The sequence below is a fragment of the Chiloscyllium plagiosum genome, chromosome 9 (genome assembly GCF_004010195.1).
Source record: "Chiloscyllium plagiosum isolate BGI_BamShark_2017 chromosome 9, ASM401019v2, whole genome shotgun sequence".
Classification (NCBI taxonomy): domain Eukaryota; kingdom Metazoa; phylum Chordata; class Chondrichthyes; order Orectolobiformes; family Hemiscylliidae; genus Chiloscyllium; species Chiloscyllium plagiosum.
In genome coordinates this window covers 71,128,535-71,151,398 of record NC_057718.1, presented here as the reverse complement: position 1 = coordinate 71,151,398, position 22,864 = coordinate 71,128,535, and the positions used below count along the sequence as shown (strand labels likewise).

At 42.0% G+C, this 22,864-nt stretch overlaps 1 protein-coding gene across 6 annotated transcripts in view; it reads left to right on the top strand.

Moving 5' to 3' along the window:
• tmem181 (transmembrane protein 181) overlaps positions 1-22,864 on the top strand; it is a 248,170-nt gene that overhangs the window by 140,433 nt on the left and 84,873 nt on the right. For all 6 annotated transcript variants that reach the window (XM_043696179.1, XM_043696185.1, XM_043696182.1 and 3 more), the window contains one exon: positions 10,893-11,014. In XM_043696179.1, the coding sequence (XP_043552114.1) occupies positions 10,893-11,014 (122 nt within the window). The remainder of the gene's footprint in view (positions 1-10,892; positions 11,015-22,864) is intronic.

The following is a 22,864-nucleotide window of genomic DNA, read 5'->3' as shown; positions in this document are numbered from 1 at the left end:
CTGTTGTAGGCTGCAGTGGGACATTGACAGGATGCAGAGATGGGCTGAGAGGTGTCAGATGGAGTTCAACCTGGATAAATGCAAGGTGATGTATTTTGGAAGGTCGAATTTGAAAGCTGAGTACAGGATTAAGGATAGGATTCTTGGCAGTTTGGAGGAACAGAGGGATCTTGGGGTGCAGGTACATAGATCCCTTAAAATGGCCACCCAAGTGGACAGGGTTGTTAAGAAAGCATATGGTGTTTTGGCTTTCATTAACAGGGGTATTGAGTTTAAGAGTCGTGAGATCTTGTTGCAGCTCTATAAAACTTTGGTTAGACCGCACTTGGAATATTGCATCCAGTTCTGGTCGCCCTATTATAAGAAAGATGTGGATGCTTTGGAGAGGGTTCATGGAGGTTTACCAGGATGCTGCCTGGACTGGAGGGCTTATTTTATGAGGAGAGGTTGACTGAGCTCGGACTTTTTTCATTGGAGAAAAGGAGGAGAAGAGGACCTAATTGAGGTATACATGATAATGAGAGGCATAGATAGAGTCGATAGCCAGAGACTATTTCCCAGGGCAGAAATGACTAACACGAGCTGGTTGGAGGAAAGTATAGAGGGGATGTCAGAGGTGGGTTCTTTACACAGAGAGTTGAGAGAGCATGGAATGCGTTGCCAGCAGCAGTTGTGGAGGCAGGATCATTGAGGACATTTAAGAGACTCCTGGACATGCATATGGTCACACAAATTTGAGGGTGCATACATGAGGATCAGGGGTTGGCACAACATTGTGGGATGAAGGGCCTGTTCTGTGCTGTACTGTTCTATGTTCTAACTCCTTCCTCTAACCTATCTTTTACTTGCCCTTCTATAATACTAGTCCAATAAAAAGATTTACCAGAAATTCACATTTCAAAACCAGCCAGTGGTCAAATCTTTTTATATCTTCCTCTGTCGGTTTGCTCTCCAGGTCTGTGTTGATGTTTTTCTCTGTGCAAACTCCTTCTCTAGATAGGTACCTCCCAGTGAGTTCTGACTAGCAGCCTATATCTGTTGGTCTTTTGGCAGTTCTCTCCCAACTGTTCAATTTTTCCTGCTCATATGCCCCAAAGCATCGGCTTTTAATATTGTCAATATACTAAATTCAAACTTGATTGGACTTTGGTAATTTTTTGGGAGTACAATTTAAACTGATTGGTCTAATTCAAATTTGTTTTTGTCTCCAGGCAACCAGCAACCTTAGCTGCTGGACAACATGTTATGCTGTGTCTTATTCAGAACATTTGGTGCTGTCAGGTAGTTCTGCTAGCTTTTAACTCTCTGAAAGGTACAGTACATCCACGTCTTCATAACAGAACATAGGATATGACAGTATAGTACAGGCCCTTCAGCCCTCGATGTTGCACCAACCTCTGAAGCCCATCTAACCTACATTATTCCATTCTCATCCATAATGCCCTTAAAGTTGGTGAGTCTCCTACTGTTGCAGGCAGTGCGTTCCACGCCCCACTACTGTCTGAGTAAAGAAACTACCTCTGACACCTGTCCTATATCTATCACCCCTCAATTTAAAGCTATGTCCCCTCATGATAGCCATTGCCATCCGAGAAAAAAAGGCTCTCACTATCCACCCTATCTGACCCTCTGATTATCTTCACTGTCTCAATTAAGTCACCTCTCAAACTCCTTCTCTCTAACGAAAACAGCCTGGAGTCCCTCAGCCTTTCCTCGTAAGACCTTCCCTCCATACAGGCAACATTCTAGTAAATCTCCTCTGAATCCTTTCCAAAACTTCCATATCCTTTCTATAATGCAGTGACTGGAACTGAATGCAATACTCCGAGTGTGGCCACACCAGAGTTTTGTACAGCTGCAGCATGACCTCACGGTTCTAAAACTCAATCCCTCTACCAATAAAAGCTAATACACTGTATGCTGCCTTAACAACCTGATCAACCTGGGTTGAAAAATGTGTTGCTGGAAAAGCGCAGCAGGTCAGGCAGCATCCAAGGAACAGGAGAATCGACGTTTCGGGCATTAGCCCTTCTTCAGGAAGGGCTTATACCCGAAACGTCGATTCTCTTGCTCCTTGGTTGCTGCCTGACCTGCTGCGCTTTTCCAGTTAAACATTTTTCAGCTCTGATCTCCAGCATCTGCAGTCCTTACTTTCTCCTAGTTGATCAACCTGGGTGGCAATTTTCAAGGATCTACATAACTGGACACTGAGATCTCTCTGCTCATCTATGCTATGAAGAATCTTACCATTAGCCCAGTACTGTGCGTTCCTGTTACTCCTACCAAAGTGAATCACCTCACACTTGTCCGCATTAAATTCCATTTGCCTCCTCAGCCCAGCTCTGCAGCTTATCTGTGTCCCTCCTTAATCTAGAATATCCTTCGACACTATCCACAACTCTACTGACCTTAGTGTCATCTGCAAGTTTACAAACCCTCATGCCCTCATTTTATAAAAATGACAAATGGCAGTGGACTCAAAACACTTGTGGTACACCACTGGTAACTGAACTCCAGGATTGACATTTCCCATCAACCACCAGCCTCTGTCTTTCAGCTAGCCAATTTCTGATCCAAACGGCTAACTCACCCTCAATCCCATGTATTTTGTGCAATAGTCTACCATGGGGAACCTTATCAAACACCTTACTGAAATCCATACATACCACATCAACTGTTTTGCCCTCATTCATCTGTTTGGTTACCTTCTCATAGAACTCAATAAGGTTTGTGAGGCACAATCTACCCTTCACAAAACTGTGTTGACTATCCCTAAATCAACTTATTCCTTTCTTAATGGTTATAAATCCTATCTCTTACAACCCTTTCCAACACTTTACCCACAATCAATGTAAGGCTCACTGGCCTATAATTACCAGGGTTGACTCTACTCCCCTTATTGAACAAGGGAACAGCATTTGCTGTCTTCTGTTTTCTGGCATTATTCCTGTAAAGAATGATGACATAAAGATCAAAGCCAAAGGCTCTGCAATCTCCTCCCTGGCTTCTCAGAGAATCCTAGGATAAATCCCATTTAGCCCAGGGGACTAATCTATTTTTACACTTTCTAGAATTGATAACACCTCCTCCTTGTGAACCTTAATCCCATCTAGCCAAGTAGCCTGTTTCTCCGTATTCTCCTTGATAACATTGTCTTTTTCTCGTGTGAATACTGATGAAAAATACTCATTTAGTACTTTGCCTATCTCCTCTGATGTCACGCACAACTTCCTACTATTGTCCTTGACTGGCTGTAATCTTACTCTAGTCATTCTTTTATTCCTGATGTACCTATAGAAAACCTTAGGGTTTTACTTGATCCTATCTGACGACAATTTCTCATGTCCCTTCCTGGATGATTTTAGCTTTCTCTTTAGGTCTTTCCTGGCTAACCTGTAACTCTCAAGCACTCTAACTGAGCCATCATATCTTATCCTAACATAAGTCGTCTTCTTCCTCTTGACAAGAGTTTCAACTTCCTTAGTAAACCACGGCTCCTGCATTCGACAACTTTTCTCCCTGCCTGCCAGGTACGTACTCTGCAGTAGCTATTCCTTGAATAAGCTCCACATTTCACTTGTGCCCATCCCCTTCAATTTTCTTTCTCATCCTTATTTGTAGAATTTGCAACAGAACAAGAAATGGTACAGGATCAGCGGTTTTGATCACTGAAGTTAGAGTTTTTGATGAAGGAGACCATGCTTACGGAAGAATTTCAAAGTAGGCTTTCCAGTAAATCTTAAAATTTTTTAGATGAATGTCAATGATTAAGCATCTAAGCAGTGTCAGTTGTGGTCAGTACCTGTTATATATCATACAGACAGTTACAGGGGGGCATTTGTTTCTGGGATATTGTATGTACCTCTGACTGTGAAGTCTGAATCAAAATATCTGCTCAATTCATTTACCCTGTCCTTAATTCTAAATCTTAAGCCTGTATATTCATCTTTCTAATTTTATTTTGTTTCTGCCAATTTGCTCATGGCTGAGGTCATAATGCAGGGATTATTACCTTTTGAGCTTCTGCTTTTTAATTTGACCCCTAGCTGTTAATACTGCATAAGAAAAACATCTTTTTAAAATTTCGACAACATAGTGAGTACTATATGACCACTGGATCCTTCCCCTCTCACCGCAACTTCCCCTTCTACTCTTAAGTATTAGACCCCTGGCACAACACAGGCTGCTACACAACCATTGGGACTTCTGCTCTCAACTTTGGAGAAATATATTTATCCTGGATTGTACTGTCTCCTTCTATCACAATATTCTTCACAGCTTCACTCCCACCAAAAGGCTTTCTTTACTGTGGCGCCTTGGACAGTTCTCTCATTCACTCTACAGTCCGTTTTCTGCCACATAGGTACCAAGAACTTCAAACCTGTTGGACATATGCAAAACCTGAGGCACCTCTACACTCAACTTCTTAATTTCCTTACCTGCCTCACTCATTACCACAACTTGCTGTCACTACATAGTGACCAAGTCAGAGGACTTTAAATGTTGTAATTGTACCAGCCTTCACCACTTCATCTGGCAGTTCATTCCCTATGCGCACCACCCTCTGCATAAAAAGGTTGCCTTTTATGTTCATTCTAAATCTTTCAGCTCTTATCTGTTATGACACAGAGATGAACCCCTCTTTTACTTAAATCAAACACCCAGAAAAGCTCACCTTGCCTCATAATCTGATAAAATAAGTCACAGAACTCACAGATTCCACTTTTAAAGAAAATATCATTAATTTATTTTTAACTCAAAAAGTGAATATTAAACAACCATTTACAATTCTCAGCCCCCCTTTCTCTGAACTGCTTGTTTTCTGCCTCCATTTCCATAACAATATGCTGCTTAATAAGACACTTATTCAAATTACATCAACTAAATTTCAACACCACACAGCTGCTATTGTCTTCTGTGTCTTTCTTAGAGTTATAGTGTCATAGAGATGCACAGCACAGATACAGACCCTTCGGTCCAACTTGTCCATGCCGACTAGATATCCTTATCGCATCAAGTTGCTTTTGACAGTACAGTTCCTCTAAACCCTTCTTATTCATATACCCATATCTATATCCCCTGTCCATATAGCCAGATGCCTTTTAAATGTTGCAATTGTACCAACCTCCACCACTTCCTCTGGCAGCTCATTCCATACACGCACCACGCTCTGCATGAAAAGGTTGCCCCTTAGGTCCCTTTTGTACCTTTCCCTCTCATCCTAAAGTTGCTCTCTCACATCCTAGTTCTGGATTCCCCCACCCCAGGGAAAAGGCCTTGTCTATTTATCGTATCCATGCCCCTCATAATTTTATAAACCTCTATAAAGTCACCCCTCAGCTTCTGATGCTCCAGGGAAAACAACCCCAGCCTATTCAGCCTCTCCCTATAGCTCAAATCCTCTAACCCTGACAACATCCTTGTAAATCCTTTCTGAATCCTTCCAAATTTCACAATATCCTTCTGATTAGAAGAAGACCAGAATTACACGCCATATCCCAAAAGTGGCCTAACCAATAACCTGTACAGCCGCAACATGACCTCCTAACTCCTATATTCAATACTCTGACCAATGAAGGAAAGCTTACCAAATGCTTTCTTCACTATCTACCTGTGACTCTACTTTTGCAGAACTATGAACCTGCACTCCAAGGTCTCTTTGTTCAGCCACACTCCCTAGGACCACAGTGTATAAGTCCTGCTCTGATTTGCTTTTCCAAAATGCAGCACCTCGCATTTATTTAAATTAAATTCACCCAATCAAGATCCCATTGTACTCTGATGTAACCTTCTTCACTGTCCACTACACCTCCAATTTAAATGTCATTTGCAAACTTACTAACTTATCCTCCTGTATTCACATCCAAATCATTTACATAAATAAGTCATCTTCCGGCTGAGGATCTCCTTGAGTATTTGTCTTTTTCTTTATTGTGCATATGTTTCAAATGAAAAGGTACCTTTGATAGAAAGTGTTTCTTGGAGAGCAAAATGTTAGCTGTCCAGGCATTTCTGTTTCAACGGCAGTTCCTTTCTGACTAATTTTCAAAAGGTGCGCATTTTGGATCATCTCATTAGTTTGATGTTGGCGAAGTAATAAATTCAAATGTGATTGGATTTTAGTATCCTGAAGCATGACTTAAACTTATTGGTTAAACTCAAATGTTACATATTTTCAATTTTCTAGTACACTGTAGGAATGCCATTGAGTCATAGACACAGCTGTATTTTTACCTGTGTCCTACAATTTGTAAATTAAAAGTCTGTAACATATAACTCCATTGATATAGTCTCATATTTGTATTGTTAAGTCTTTCCAAGAATGTAAGAGGATTGTTGTCAGAGTACACAACTGTCTCCGACACATTGTTCATCACATAAACATTAAACTGCTGTAAGGCCAGTGCCAAATGCAATAATTCTTTTACAACAGTAGAGTATTTTCTCTGTGAAAATTGAGTCTCTTTGAAAAGTATCCAGTTGTCTGTTCAATTCCATCATCATCTTCCTGAGGCAGTACAGCTCCAATTCCAATATTGCCAGCATTGATTGCAACTTTGAAGGGTTTCATAAAATTTGGTGTAGCAAAAACTAGTGCGGTTTTAAATTCTCAAATGCCTCTTGACATTGTTCTGTCCACTGAAATTTTGTTCTTTTTTCGTAAATCTGTTAGCGGGGCACCATGCTGCTGAAGTATGGAATAAACTTCTGATTATTCCCAAACATTAAAGCAGCTCTTTCTTCAAGGATGGTTGTGGAAATACCTTGCTGGCCTTTGTCTTCATGTTCCTTGGGGTCAGCCTTCCATGTTTGATGTTATCTCCTAAGAACATCACAAATTGATGAATTCTGTTTTCTTTATTACCAGTTTTGCTTTTCCTAATTGTTCAACTGCACCATGTGATCTTTCCATGACTTGCTAAAGATCATGACATCATCCAGATAAACTGCACGATTTGTTAATCCAGTCACAACTCTGTTCATGAGTATTTGGAATGTGGCAGGTGTGTTCTTCATTCCAAAGGGTGTCACTTTGAACTGATATAGTCTTTTTGGAGTTAAAAATGCAGAAACCTGTTTCACTTTCCCTAAAGTGATCTGCCAACAACTACACAGTAACTTCGTGATGTAAGTGGCTTGACACATTTTCTCTTCCGCCACATAGAACAGATCCCCACCACCAGGGATATATTTCCCTCCCCACCTCTTATCTGCATTCTGGAGAGACCATTCCCTCCGTGACTCTCATGTTAGGTACATGTACACCAACAGAGCTGAAAATGTGTTGCTGGAACAGCGCAGCAGGTCAGGCAGCATCCAGGGAACAGGAGAATCGACGTTTCGGGCATAAGCCCTTCTTCAGGAATCTTCAGGGCTTATGCCCGAAACGTCGATTCTCCTGTTCCCTGGATGCTGCCTGACCTGCTGCGCTGTTCCAGCAACACATTTTCAGCTCTGATCTCCAGCATCTGCAGACCTCACTTTCTCCCCATGTACACCAACAGCCCACCTTCCACTCCCGGTACCTTTCCCTGCCACCTCAAAACCTCCATCCAAGGCCCCAAAGGATCCTTCCACATCCGACATCTACTGTGTCTGTTGCTCTGTGTGGTCTCCTCTACATTAAGAGACAGGATGCCAACTTGCGGAACGTTTGAGAGAACATCTCTGGGGCACACACTCCACAACCCCGCTGCCCTGTGGCTGAACACTTTAACTCCCCTCTCCACTCCATCCCGCCAAGGACATGCAAGTCCTGGACCACTTCCACCCGCAAACTCTAGCCACCCGGTGCCTGGAGGAAGAACGCCTCATCTTTCTTCTTGCAACACTCCAACCACACAGGATCAATGTGGATTTCACCAGTTTCCTCATTTCTCCTCCTCCCACCTTATTCCAGATCCAACCTTCCAACTTGGCCCTGCTCTCTTGATCTGTCCTACCTGTCCATCTTCCTTCCCACCTGTCTGCACCACCCTCCTCTTCAACTTATAACCTTCACCTCCAGCCCACCCCCTCCTATTTATCCCTCAGCCCCTTGGGCCACAAGCCTCATTCCTGATGAAGAGCTTATGCTTGAAACGTCGATTCTCCTGCTCCTCAGAAGCTGCCTGACTGGTTGTACTTTTTAAGACCACACTCTTCGACTCTGATTTCCAGGATCTGCAGTCCTCACTTTCTCCCTTTTCTAAGAAGGGTAGCAGGGATAATCCATGTAATAGATTGGTGAGCATGACATCAGTGGTAGTGAAGTTGCTGGAGGAGATATAGAGGGATAAGATCTATTTATATTTGGAAGAAAGTGGGCTTATCGGTGATAGGCAGCATGGTTTTGTGTAGGGAAGGTCATTTTTTACCAACTTAATAGAATTCTTTGAGGAAGTGACAAAGTTGACTGAGGGATGGACTTCAGTCAATGGACTTCAGTAAGGCATTTGATAAGGTTCCTTGTCGTAGGCTGATGGAGAATGTGAAGTCACGTGTGGCCCAGGGGGTACTAGCTAGATGAATAGAGAACTGGCTGGGCAGCAGGAGATAGGGTACTAGTGGAAGGAAGTTTCTCAAAATGGAGAACTGTGACCAGGGATCTGTGCTGAAACCACTGTTATTTGAGATGATCTGGAGGAAGAAATAGGTGGTCTGACTAGCAAGTTTGCAAATGACATGAAGATTGGTGGAGTAGCAGATAGTGAAGGGGACTGTCAGAGAATGCAGGAGAATGTAGATAGAATGGAGAGTTGGGTGGAGAAATGGCAGATGGAGTTCAATCTGTGAAAATGTGAGGTGATGCATTTTGGAAAATCCAATTTTAGAGTGAACTATACAATAAATGGAAAAGCTCTGGGAAAAATTGGTGCACAGAAAGATCTGGGTGTTCAGGTCCGTTGTAGGTGTCGATGCAGGTTAGTGGAATGGTCAAGAAGGCAATATGGCATGCTTTCCTTCATTGGACGGGGTATTGAGTACAAGAGTTGGCAGGTCATGTTACAGTTGTATAGGACTTTGTTTTGGCCACATTTTGAGTACTGTGTAGTTCTGGTCATGATATTACCAAAAGAATATGGAAGCTTTGAAAGGGTGCAGAGGAGGTTCACCAGGATGTTGCCTGATATGGAGGGTGCTATGTATAAGGAGAGGTTGAGTAGACTGGGGTTATTTTCATTGGAAAGATGGAGGTTGAGGGGGAACCTGATTGAGGCCTATAAAATCATGAGAAGTATAGACAGGGTGGATAGCAAGAAGCTTTTTTTGAGAGTGGGGAACTCAATTACTAGGGGTCATGAGTTCAAGGTGAGAGGGGAAACGTTTAAGGGTGAGAGACATGGAAATTTCTTTATGCAGAGGATGGTGGGTGCCTGGAACGCGTTGCCAGCGGAGTTGGTAGAGACAGACACAATAGTGTCATTTAAGATTTATCTACACAGATATATGAATGGGCAGGGAGCAGAGAGATACAGATCCTTAGAAAATAGGTGACATGTTTAGATAGAAGATTGGCCAAAGGCCCTCCTGCATTCCATCTGACCTAACCTTGTTAACAGTCTACAATGCAGACCCTTGTCGAATGCCTTACTGAAGTCGATGTAGACAATGTCCACCGCTCTGCCTTCATCCTCCTTGTCACTTCAAAAACTCCTAATCTACTTAGTGAGACGCAGATTCCTGTGCACAAAGCCATGTTGACCATTCCTAATCAGTCCTTGCTTTCCAAATACATGTAAATGCTATCCCTCAGGATTCCCTCCACCAACTTGCCCACCACGGATTTCAGGCTCATTCGTCTATTGTTCCCTCACGTTTTACTTACGACCTTTCTGAAATAATTGCACCATGTTGGCCAACCTCCAGTCTTCCGGTACCTCACCTGTGGCTATCAATGATACAAGTATCTCAGCAAGGGACCCAGGAATCATTCCTGGGTATTTATCCATCTTTATCCATTATATTATTACACATCTCTGGAATGTATCTGTGCTTTTGGTCCAGAGGTAGGGACATTGCCATTGTGCCACAGAGCCCATTTCCATTTGTGTAGTTATCAACCTGTTCAATGGTGTTATTACGCATCTTTAGAGCAGGTAGGAATTGAACCCAGTCCCAGTACACTCGTCGTTAAGGCAGCAATAGCTGCATTGGCTACACCACATTCAGTGGATGGATGGAATCGTATAGCCTTTCTGTTGAATGAACTGAATACTGAGTCATGCTCTCCTGGATGTCTCTTTCTGTGGTGCAAGAGCATTTGCAAATGAGATTTGAAGAAGGCAGCATTGACATGAGAACTGGGAGGTAGTTACTGATGCTTATGACCTTTGGAGCCCAAATGTTTGGGAGAAAATTGCCTGAGGCAGTTGGAAACAAAAAAACTCAACTGACCAAAGCAGGAGCCCATAGAAAATTGAGGTCAGTGAATTTTGCCCCATTTTAACTCACTGTTGTACTCTACACATGAGCAGCGGAGACTGCCGTGCTAGGAGCAATTCAGTAGTACATGTAAAACAAGCTTTCTTAATCAATTGGAGTACAACAGAAAAAGACAAAGTAAATGTGGGCAAGATTTGATATTTCAAAAGCATGTCTTGTACTTCCACACAATAAAGGATGGTAACCTAATCGATTTGAATTTCAAAATGTGCAAGGGAAATCATTCCAGGATGATTTGATTGTAAGGTATTGAACTCATGTATGGATTCAACTGAATTCATTACTGATGCATATTACAGATTATGCTTGTAATTGTTGTATCCAGACAATTCAACGGTCACAGTGGCACTTTGTGAGCCATTCGTGAGGGACATGATAGGTTCATGATTGGTAGTATGTCACCTCCATTTAATTTGAAATCTTTGTGATAATGTTTCAAAATAATTACACTTTGATTTGTTTTTCAGGTGAAGAATTCAGGAAAAATATTCCATTGACAGTTGCAGTAAGTGGAGTCATGCAAGACACGAGTGTGCCAAATATCAGAGTCGATGCTCACAATCATACCCGGTCACTTCACTGTACAAATGTACGTTGTTGAAACTATTAATTGGAACTGCCATGCATAGTACTTGCCATTAAACTGTGCTAAGGCAATTGTAATTATTTACATTTCATATTTTCAAAAATGAGAGTCGTGTTGAGGTCTGAATAACGTAGTCAATTAACGCAGTGCCATTTCTTCTTTGCGTTAAGTTCAGTCCTAGCCAGTCGAGTCATACAGTCATAGAGGACGACAGGATACTAAAAGACCGTTTGCCCCATTAAGTTTGCACTGGTCAAAGTCAACTATCTAACTATTCTGATCTCATTTTCCAGCATTTGGCTGCTAGTGTACATCTAAATAATACTTAAATGTTATGAGGGTTTCTGTCTGTGCCACCCTCACAAGCAGTGAGTTCCAGATTCCCACCACCATCTGAGTGATGAACGTTTGCCTCACACCCTGTAAGGATCCTGCCCCTAACCTTAAATCGGTCTCTCCCTGTAATTGATCCCTCCACCAAAGGGAAGTTTCTTCTCTCCATCCTGTCTCTGCTCCTCATACTTTTATGCATTTCAATCATGTCCTCCTTAAATCTCTGTTCCAGGGAAAATTCCAATCTACCCAATCTCTCTTCCCAGCTAAAACACTCCAGTTCGGGCAACATCCTGATAAATCTCCTCTGTACAGTCCTGCACAATCATACCCTTCCAATGATATAGATTCCAGAACTGCACACAATACTCTAGCAGTGGCCTAACATTTTACGTTGTTCCAGCAGCAGCTCCCTGCGCTGAACACTATACCTCAGCTAATAAATGCAAGTATCTTATATGCCACCAAACCATTTTGTCTACTTGCCCCATTACCTTAAGGGACCAGTGGACATGCATACCCAAGGTCCTTTTTGGTCCTTGGTGCTTCCCAGTGTCGTGTAGTTCATTTATGTATTTTCTTGCCTTGTTTGTCCTGCCCATGTGCATCAGCTCACGTTTATCACGAAGGACACGATTTAAACAGCCTGAGTGGCTTCAATCCACTTCCTAAACTTTGTTTATTAGGGAGTATTAGTGGGCGGCATGGTGGCACAGTGGTTAGCACTGCTGCCTCACAGCACCAGAGACCCGAGTTCAATTCCTGCCTCAGGCAACTGTCTGTGTGCAGTTTGCACATTCTCCCCGTGTCTGCGTAGGTTTCCTCCCACAGTCCAAAAATGTGCAGGTTAGGTGAATTGGCCATGCTAAATTGCCCGTAATGTTAGGTGAAGGGGTCAATGTAGGGGAATGGATCTGGGTGGGTTGCTCTTCGGAGGGTCGGAGTGGACTTGTTGGGCTGAAGGGCCTGTTTCCACACTGTAAGTAATCTAATCTAAGTAAGTCATCTAATCTATTCTCCTGTCACTGGTCTACTGAAAGATGACCAAACTACATTGTTAATTCTGATTCTCTTTGCACAGATGCTGCCAAAGCTGTTGAGCATTTCCACATTTTCTGTCCTTATTTCAAATTTCCAGGATCCGTTGTATTTTCTTTTAGATTCTTGCATTGTTGGAACCATATAGAGTAGAGGTACTTTGCATTCATTGGTAACTTTCACTGCCGTAGGTGCCATTGCAAGCCACTGGATGTGGTCCTGTCACAAATCAGCCCATAATGATTCAGAGAGTACCTAAACCAGAAGTACTGCCTCACAAAGTCTTAGTACTTAGTGTTATGACATGGGTTAAACCCCTCCTAATTTAAATTTGCAACACAGAAATGATTTAACCCGTGCTGTAATCTGTTAAAATTCGAGATGCAAAGAACTATCCCCAAAATCACTAAAGTACAAGAATGTTGTACAAGAACTTTGTATAAGTACAAGAACTTTATTCTTTAAGTCGAACAGAAAATAATTAACTAACAACTATTTACAACCCATTTATCTAAACCTATCTTTTACCCTCCCCTCTACAATACTAGTCTGATAAAACCCTGATTAAGATTTACCAAAATTCAACTTTCAAAACCAGGCAGCTGCCGAATCTTCCCTTTGTATCTTCATGTGCAGATTTTCTTCTTAGGATTTCTCTTTCACCGGTTAATAGATAAATGTACCTTTAAGAGAGCTAATTTTCTGGGCAGTCTGCAGATGTTGGTGGCTTGGCAATTCTCTCTCGACTCTTCAGGTTTTCCCGGTCTTATACCCTAAAACATCAGGTTGTGTCATTGGCTTTTAATATTGTCAATATACTAAATTCAAACTTGATTGGAGTTTGGAATTTTTGGGATATAATTTAAACTGATTAGCCAAATTTGAATTTGTGTTTGTATCCAGGCAACCAGCGACTCTAGCTGCTGGACCAAATGTTACAATGTAACTTCTCCAGCACTCTGTGTGCCTCTCTTCGCCCTTCACTCTCTTGAAGGTACAGTACACTTCTACATCTTCATTACATTAGTCCTAGTGTCATGCCTGCCAATACTTCCATTAATTTGGTCCACCGCATGCCTTTCTGACTACAGTCATTCCCCGATTAATGTGTCACAGCCCTACTTTTTGGAGTTCTAAGTTTAAAGTAACTCTCTGATTTGTTTTTGAGGAAGATAGTATTATTGAATGCATTATTGATTGGGTCTCTTTCTTTTTCATTAGTCTCATGTCATAACTCAGTAGAATAGCACGCTGGAAATCAAGCTCTCAAGAACTATTCCTGCACTCATCTCAAAAGTTAAAGATTTTAAAATAAGTAACCAAAATTCCCCAATTGACCTGGCTTGCTTTTGTGCTGAACAAGAATTGTTGCTTTATTACAAGTAATTTGACTCTAGCTATTGATAAGCATTTATAAACTGTTAGCAAACAATACTACTGATTAAAGCTCTAATCTGCCTCCCTTGCACGCACAGACAAATAAACCAATACAAAGAGGAAGAAAAAAACTTGGCAGAGTAAAAAACCTGGAAAGACAGTTGATTCTATTGTTCTTGCTAATCCTAACATTTCTTCCTTGCTTCCACTGATTTCCTGGGATACTTGAAAAATGTTTCTGATTAATCAATTAAAAATCACACCGTGCATCAACAGCTGGAGGAAGGTTTAAATGGATACTTCAATTTTAATGTAGGTTTTGGCTGCAGAGAACAGTGACTGCACCTGAGTGGTGGAGATCAAAATCATTTTCTGTGCCTTGTTCACAACCCCAAACTGTTCTAGAATATAGAACAGTACAGCACAGGAATGGGCCCTTCGGCCCATTATTTTGTGCCGAATGTAACCCAATTAAACTGATCCCTTCTGTCTGTCCTGGTCCACATCCCTCCATTCCTTGCATATTCATGTGCTTATCTAAATGCCCCTTCAATGCCACTATCTTATCTACTGCCACCACCATTCCTGGCAGCATGTTCCAGACTCTTACCATTGTGTGTTTATAAAAAAAACTTGCCCCTCACAACTCCTTTGAATTTACCCCTTTCACCTTAAGTGCATGTCCCCTAGTATTAGATATTTCAGCTGTTGGGGTACAAAGATTCTGACTGTCAACCATACCTATGTGGTTCATGATTTTACAGATATCTGTCAAGTCTCCCACAGCCCCTGTAACTCCAGAGAAAACAATCCTAGTTTTTCTAGTCTCTCCTTATAGCTCATACACTAATCCAGGTAGTATCCTGGTAAACCTGGGGCGGCACTGTGGCTGAGTGGTTAGCACTGTCTCATAGCACCAGGGACCTAGGTTGAGTTCCTGTTTCGGGTGACTGTGTTGAGTTTGCACATTCTCCTTGTGACTGCGTGGGTTTCCTCCGGATGCTCCAGTTTCCTCCCACAATCCAAAGATGTCAGGTGACTTGGCCATGCTAATTTGTCCATAGTGTTCGGTGCATTAATCAGGAGTAAATGTAGGGGGGTGGGCTACTCTTCAGAGGGTTACTGTGGACTTGTTAGGCCAAATGGCATGTTTCCACACTGTAGCTATCTAATCTATCCTTGTAAAGCTTTCACCCTCTCCAAATCCTCCACATCCTTCCTGTAATGTGGCAACCAGCATTGAACACAATACTCGAAGTGTGACCTAATCAAAGTCTTATCAAACTGCAACATGACATGCTGACTCTTGTACATCAATTCCCAGATCAATAAAGGCAAGCATGCCATATGCCTCCTTTGACACCCTATTTACTTGCACGATCATTTTCAGGGAGTTATGGACTTGAACCTCAAGATCCCTCTGTGCATCAATGTTGTTCAGGGTCCTGTCATTAATGTATACTTTCCTGTAATATTTGATTTCCCAAAGTTCAGAAGTTTACGCACACCAGATTAAACTCCATCTGCCATTTCTCTGCCCACATCTGCAACTGACCCATACCCTGCTGTTTACTTTGACAACCTTCTACATAATTCACAACTCCATAGATCTTTGTGTCATCTGCAAACTTACTTACCCACCCATCTACATTTCCATCCAAGTCATTTATATAAATTACGAACTGCAGAGGTCCTGATAGGGATCCTGCCCGAAATACTGACTTTCCTGCTTCTCTGGTGCTGTTTGACCTATTGTGCTCTTCCAGATTCACATCTATTGTCTCTGACTTCCAGCATTTGCAGTCCTTACTGTCTGCCACCCTTTCACCACTACTGTTTGTCTTCTATGGGCAAACCAATTCTAACTCCAAGTAAGTCACCGTGGATCCCATGCATCTTAAATCTTCTGGATGAGCCTACCATCAGGGACCTTGTTGAAAGCCTTCTAAAATCCATGTAGACAACATCCACTGCCCTACTTTCATTGATCACCATTGTCACCACCTCAAAAAAAAATTCAATCATATTAGTGAGACATGACCTATCCCACACAGCCATGCTGGCTGTTCCTAATTAGGCCATGCTTTTCCAAATGCACTTAAATTCTATTCCTAAGAATTCTCTCTTATAGCTTGCCAACCACTGATGTGAGAGTAACTGGTCAATAATTTCCTGGATTATCCCTATTTCCCTACATGAATAGTGGAACAACATTAACTATTTGCCAGTCCTGCAGGACTTCTCCAATGGCTAGTGAGAATACAAAGATTTTTGATCAAGGCCCTAGCAATCTCATCTCGCCTCTCAGAAACCTGAGGTAGATACCATTGGGACCCTGAGGAGAAAGTGAGGTCTGCAGATGCTGGAGATCAGAGCTGAAAATGTGTTGCTGGAAAAGCGCAGCAGGTCAGGCAGTATCCAGGGAACAGGAGAATCTACGTTTCGGGCATAAGCCCATTCCTGAAGAAGGGCTTATGCCCGAAACGTTGATTCTCCTGTTCCTTGGATGCTGCCTGACCTGCTGCGCTTTTACAGCAACACATTTTCAGCTCACCATTGGGACCATGGAGACTTAATGCTCTTCAAGAGACCCACTTCTTTCTTGATCTCAAAATGCTGTAGCATATTAACATACTCCACACAAATCTCACTATCCTCCATATCCTTCTTTTGGGTGAATATTGATAAAGTACTCGTTTCGGACCTTGCCCATATCCTCCAACCATAAGTTCCCTCTTATCCTTGAGTGGTTCTACCTTCTCCCTAGTTATTTCCTTGGATATCCCATGGCTGGGTTGGCCAGCAAAACATCTTTTTAATTGACAAATGATCATTTGTCCGTAGACAAATCAACTACTTGTTGCCACCCAGCAGCATATGTGCAGAACCCCATTGCACCCATTCATCTGCAATCACTTGAGTCACTGCTTGCTCAAATAGCTATTTCCATGCTTTCCATGGGTGTCTGGTTACTTGCTTTTAAAACCATGCAACCATCTATTCAAAACGTTGGTTTTAAAATAGTCTTTCTCCTTTCAGTCCATGGTTTAAAAAGCACAAAAATTCAAAAGACAGGATCTGTACACTCAACGGCAGCATAATCATGGTAGACTGTGACAGTAGGAACTTGGAAAACAATCCTAATTTTGAGAGTTGACAGTGAAGTGGAGGTGGTTTAAACTTATATAGAAAGACAAAGACTGATTTGAATGCAGTTTTACAAAGCTAATCCAAAAATGGTTCAATAAAGTTGTCTAATATCTTTTAGGAAAGCAAATCTGCTTGGATGGCTCTGATGAAGGGTCAAGTTTAGCTTGCTTTCTCTTCATAGATGCTGCCTGCCCTGTGATATCCAGCAATTTTTTGTTCTTTCCTTTCCTTATTCTGTCTGACCTTAAATAAACTCCAAACCCACAACGATTCATAATTCAATTAATTGAATTGACAAAAGAACAGACTTGCATATGTCAAAGAGCCATAAGAGTGACAACACTAGAAGGGATGAATAATAAATGCTTTCCTTGTCATGAATGATTTTATTTTAAAAATCTCACAACACCAGGTTATAGTCCAACAGGTTGAATTGGAAGCACATTAGCTTTCGGAGTGACGCTCCTCCATCAGGTGCTCCAAATCACGATTTTATTTTAAACAGCTCTAAGTATGGAACTCTGGATTAATAAATATAAACTAAGCGCAGTTAAACTGTGCTGTAATGTCTCAGATAAAAATGACCTGGCATTCATTTCTGAAGGGTGCCAGGACTTGCTGGGGTACAAAGCACAGGAACAGGTTCTTTGGCCCTCCAAGCCTGCACTGACACATTTTGCCCTTATATACTAAAACTATCTTCATTTACATGGTTCATATCCTGTATGCTATCGTATCTGCTTCTATCACCTTCTCCGGCAGTGCATTCCAGGCACTCATCATCCTTTGTGTGAGAACTTACCTCGCATATCTCTTTTAAATGTGTCCTCTTGAACCTGTGTCCCCTAGTAATTGACCCCTCCACTCTGGTAAAAAGCCTCATACTTTTGACTTTATCCATGCCATTTGCAATCTTTTAAACTTCTATCAGTTCACCTCTCAACCTCCTGTGTTCCAGTGAAAAAGAACCTAGTCTATCCAACCTTTCTTCGTAGGTAAAATCCCCTGTATCAGGCAAAATCCTGGTAAACCTTTTCTGTACCCTCTCCAAAGCATTCACATCCTTCTGGTAGTGTGGTTACCAGAACTGGATGCAATATTCCAAGTGTGGCCTAACTAAAGTTTTATAAAGCTGCAGCATAACTTGCCTAGCCACATACTTAATGCCCCTTCCAATGAAGGCAAGCATGTCATATGCCTGTTTCACTACTTATTTATCTGCACTGCCACCTTCAGTAATCTATGGACCTGCACACTCAGATCTGTCTGCATGTCAATATTCCAAAGGGTTCTGCCATTCACTGTATAACTTTCACTTGATCTTCCAAAATGTATGACCTCACATTTGTATTTTGTGTATGTTTCAACATTTTTCTTCCCATGCTGCCAACAGATCCATATCCTGCTGTATCTTCTGACAATAGTGCTTACTATCTGCAACTCTTCCAATCTTTGTATCACCTGCAAACTTACCGATTTAACCAGCTACGTTTTTCTCCGAATCATTTATGTAGACCAGGAACAGTAGAGGTCCCAGCACTGATCCCTGTGGAACTAGTCACAGCCCTCCATTCTGAAAAGCGTCCGTCCACTGCTGCCCTCTGTTTCCTATATCTAAGCCAGTTCTGTTTCCACGTTGCCAGCTCACCCTGATACCATGTGACTCCACCTTTTGTATCAGTCTGCCATGAGGGACCTTGTCAAAGACTTTACTAAAGTCCATGCAGAAACATGAGCCGCTTTTCCCTCATCAATTATCTTCATCACCTCCTCAGAAAACTCAATCAGATTGTTGAGGCTTAACCTCCCTGCATAAAACCATGCAGTCTGTTGCTAATAAGTCCAGTTGTTTATAAATGCATGTAAATCTTATCCCTGAGAATCTTTTCTAATAATTTCTCCACAACTGATGTGAGGCTGACAGCTCTGTAATTTCCCAGAGTATCCCTGCTATCTTTCTCAAATAATGGGACGGTATTGGCTATTCTCCAGTCTTCTGGGACCTCATCTTTGACCAGATAGAATACAAAGATGTCTGTCAATGCTACAGCAATTTGTTCTCTTGCCTCCCTGAATATTTTGGGCCTACCAGGACCTGGAGACTTACCTACCTTAATATTTTTTAAGACACACAACACCTTGTCCATTTTAATAGCAGCTTGGCTTAGAAATTCCACACACCCTTCCCTGAGATCATCATTCTCCAATTCCTTTCTTGTGGTGAATACTGACATGAAGCATGTGTTTAGGATCTAACCTACCTTTTCTGGCTCCCCACATAGATTCTCTCCTTTGTCCTTGAATGGGCCAACCCTTTCCTTGGCTACCCTCTTGTTTTTTATATATGAAGTTTATATATTCTCCTTAATCCTGTTTTTATGTGCTTGAAATTGAGCCTCGCTATGCCTGAAGTTGTCACAAAAGTTAAGAATGTTGAAACATAAAATTCCACAATTTATCTGATTTTCAGACCCAGATTGATTGAAAGCAAGGGATAATTTTTAAACTCTAGCTAAAGGTAAGCAGTGAAAAGCAATTGGCATATAACATTACAAATTAAGACTAATCATCACATAAACCTCTCCTTACATGTGCACATAGAATCCCCATAGTTTAAAAAGAGGCCATTTGGTCTATGGAGTCTGCACTGATTGTCTGAGTAGCATTCCACTTTGATCATAGCTAATCCACCTAGACTGCACACCCCTGAACACTGTAGGGCATGGCCAATCCACCTAACCCCCACATTTTTGGACTGTAAAAGGAAATCAGAGCACCTGGGAGAAATCCAGGCAGAGAAGAGTAGAGTGTGAAAACTCCACATGGAAGGTCATCCAGGGCTGGAATTGAGCCTGGGTCCCTGGTGCTATAAGGCACCAGTGTTTGCCAGTAAGCTACTGTGCCAGCCTCTGCAGAAAGGGGAAGCACGGGAAGCTAGAATCGCAATTCCATTATTTTTGTTGACGAGATTTGTTGAGTTGGTTCTTGTCAATCCTTTTCTGAATGCGTCCACTGCTTGCAAGAGGTACAGGGTGGCTACATTATTTTTTATAAAAGAGACATTGGTTAGAAGTCACGGCTTACAGCAGCTGCTGAAAGAAAGATGAATAGGTTTTCTTCAGGGTTAAAGTGGGTTTGGATTGCAGAGAACAGAAAAAGCTCCTAAGTTCAGGGTGATTTTATCACTTCTCCATTTTGTTCATAGCTGAGTTGTTCAGTTGCCTGAGAACCAATTACACAGTTGTTGGCAGGCAAAATGCCTTTGTCATCAATAACTGGTCACTAATCGACAGACCAAATTCCTGTTGCCAACCAAAGCTCCATTTGGATGTATTCTGTCAGCTCCAGTCTACCTATAACCTAAACTCCAATTAGTACAGGGGGATGATTTGGTTCAGTGGCTAGCACTGCTGCCTCACAGTGCCAGGGTCCTGGGTTCCGTTCCAGCCTTGCGTAGTCATCTCATTTGCACATTCTCCCTGAATCTGTATGGATTTCCGTCAGGTGCTTTGGTTTCCTCCTGCAATTAAAATATGTGTAGGTTTGGTGAATTAGCCATGTTGAATTGCCCCATAATGACTAGGGGTGTGCAGACTAGCTCTAGCATGCCAGAGCTACTAGGATAGGATGGATGCTGTTTGAACGTTTGATGCAGACTTATTGGTGAAATAACCTCTATCTGCACTGGAGGGACTTTATGATTCTACTTTTTCAAACAACTGTTTAAGCAATGCTTGTCTTGAGAACAAAGAACAATATTGCACAGAAGTAGGTTGTTTGGCCCACTGACTCTGCACCAACACATGACAATTTTCTAAACTAAAAACCTTTTTGCCTCTGTGTTAACATATCCCTCTCTGTGTTTCATGTATCTGTCAAGATGATTTTTAAATGTTGCCATTTTATCTGATTCAAGTTACTTGCATTTGAAATAATGCAACAATTGTTGCAAATCACTGAGCAGTTAGAACATAGAGCATAGAACAATACAGGGCAGAACAGGTCCTTCGGCCCTTGATGTTGCGCCGACCTGTGAACTGTTCTCAGCTTGTCCGTCTACACTATCCCAAAATCATCCATGTGCTTATCTAAGGATTGTTCAAATCTCCCTAATGTGGCTGAGTTGACTACATTAGCAGGTAGGGCATTCCACGCCCTTAAGACTCTCTGCGTAAAGAACTTCCTCTTACATCTGTCTTAAATCTATCACCCCTCAATTTGTAGTTATGCCCTCTTGTACAAGCTGACGTCATCATCCTCGGAAAAAGTATTTCACTGTCTACCCTATCTAATCCTCTGATCATCTTGTATGTCTCTATCAAATCCACCCTTAGCCTTCTTCTTTCCAATGAGAACAGACACAAGTCTCTCAGCCTTTCCTCATAAGACCTCCCCTCCATACCAGGCAACATCCTGGTAAATCTCCTCTGCACCCTTTCCAGTGCTTCCACATCCATCCTGTAATGGGGTGACCAGAACTGTACACAATATTCTAAGTGTGGCCGCACCAGTGTTTTGTATAGTTGCAGCATGATATTGCGATTCTGGAACTCAATCCCTCAACCAATGAAATTTAACACACTATATGCCTTCTTCACAGCACTATCCACCTGGGTGGCAACTTTCTGGGATCTATGCACGTGGATTCCAAGATCCCTCTGCACATCCACACTAACAAGAATCTTTCCATTGATCCAGTGCTCTGCCATCCTATTATTCTTCCCAAAATGCATTACCTTACATTTAGCTGCATTGAACTGCATTTGCCACCTCTCAGCCCAGTTCTGCAGTTTATCCAAGTCCCCCTGCAACCTGTAACATTCTTTCAAATTGTCCAATACTCCACCGACTTTAGTGTCATCTGCAAATTTACTAATCCATCCACCTATGCCTGCATCTAAGTCATTTATAAAAATGATAAACAGCAGTGGTCCTAACCAGATCCTTGTGGCACACCACTAGTAACTGGACTCCAGACTGAATATTTTGCATTAACCACCACTCGCTGCCTTCTTCCAGAAAGCCAGTTTCTAATCCAAACTGCGAAATCACCCTCAATTCCATGCCTCTGCATTTTCTCCTTCAGCCTAACAAAGGCTTTACTGAAGTCCATGTATACCACGTCAACTGCCCTACCCTCGTCTACATGCTTGGTCACCTTCTCAAAACATTCAATGAGGTTTGTGAGACACAACCTGCCCTTGACGCAACCATGTTGACTATATGAAATCAAATTGTTGCTTGCTAGATGATTATAAATCTTATCTCTCATAATCCTTTCCAAAACCTTTCCTGCAACAGAAGTAAGGCTCACTGGTCTATAATTACCTGAGTCACCTCTGCTGCCCTTCTTGAACAATGGCACATTTGCAATCCTCCAGTCCTCAGGGCCAAAACTTGGAGACAATGACGACTCAAATATTAAAGCCAACGGCTCTGCTATATCCTCCCTAGCTTCCCAGAGAATTCTCGGATAAATCCCATCCGGCCCCGGGGACTTGTCTACTTTCACTCCTTCTAGAATTGATAACACCTGTGCGTAACTAACCTCGATCCTTTCTAGTCTAATATCTCGTACCTCATTCTTCTCCTCCACAATATTCTCCTTTTCCTTAGTGAACACCGATGAGTAATGTTCATTTAGCACCTCTCCGATCTCTACAGGGTCCACACCCAATTTCCCACTTCTGTCTTTGACAGACTTCTGCCCTATTCCTACCCTAATCATCCTTTTATTCCTCGCATACCTATAGAAAGCTTTATGGTTCTCCTTTATTCAATTTGCTAAAGACTGCTTGTGTCCTGAAATGAGTTCTTTCTCATTTCAGACTACCATTTTAAAAAGACACGCTGTTCACAAGGGTTAGGATAGAAAAGTAAAGAAGTTGTGTCAAGTTTGCATAGAATCTTGGAGTAGTATGACCAGTTTTTGATCTCGTGGACTGAGGGTGTAAG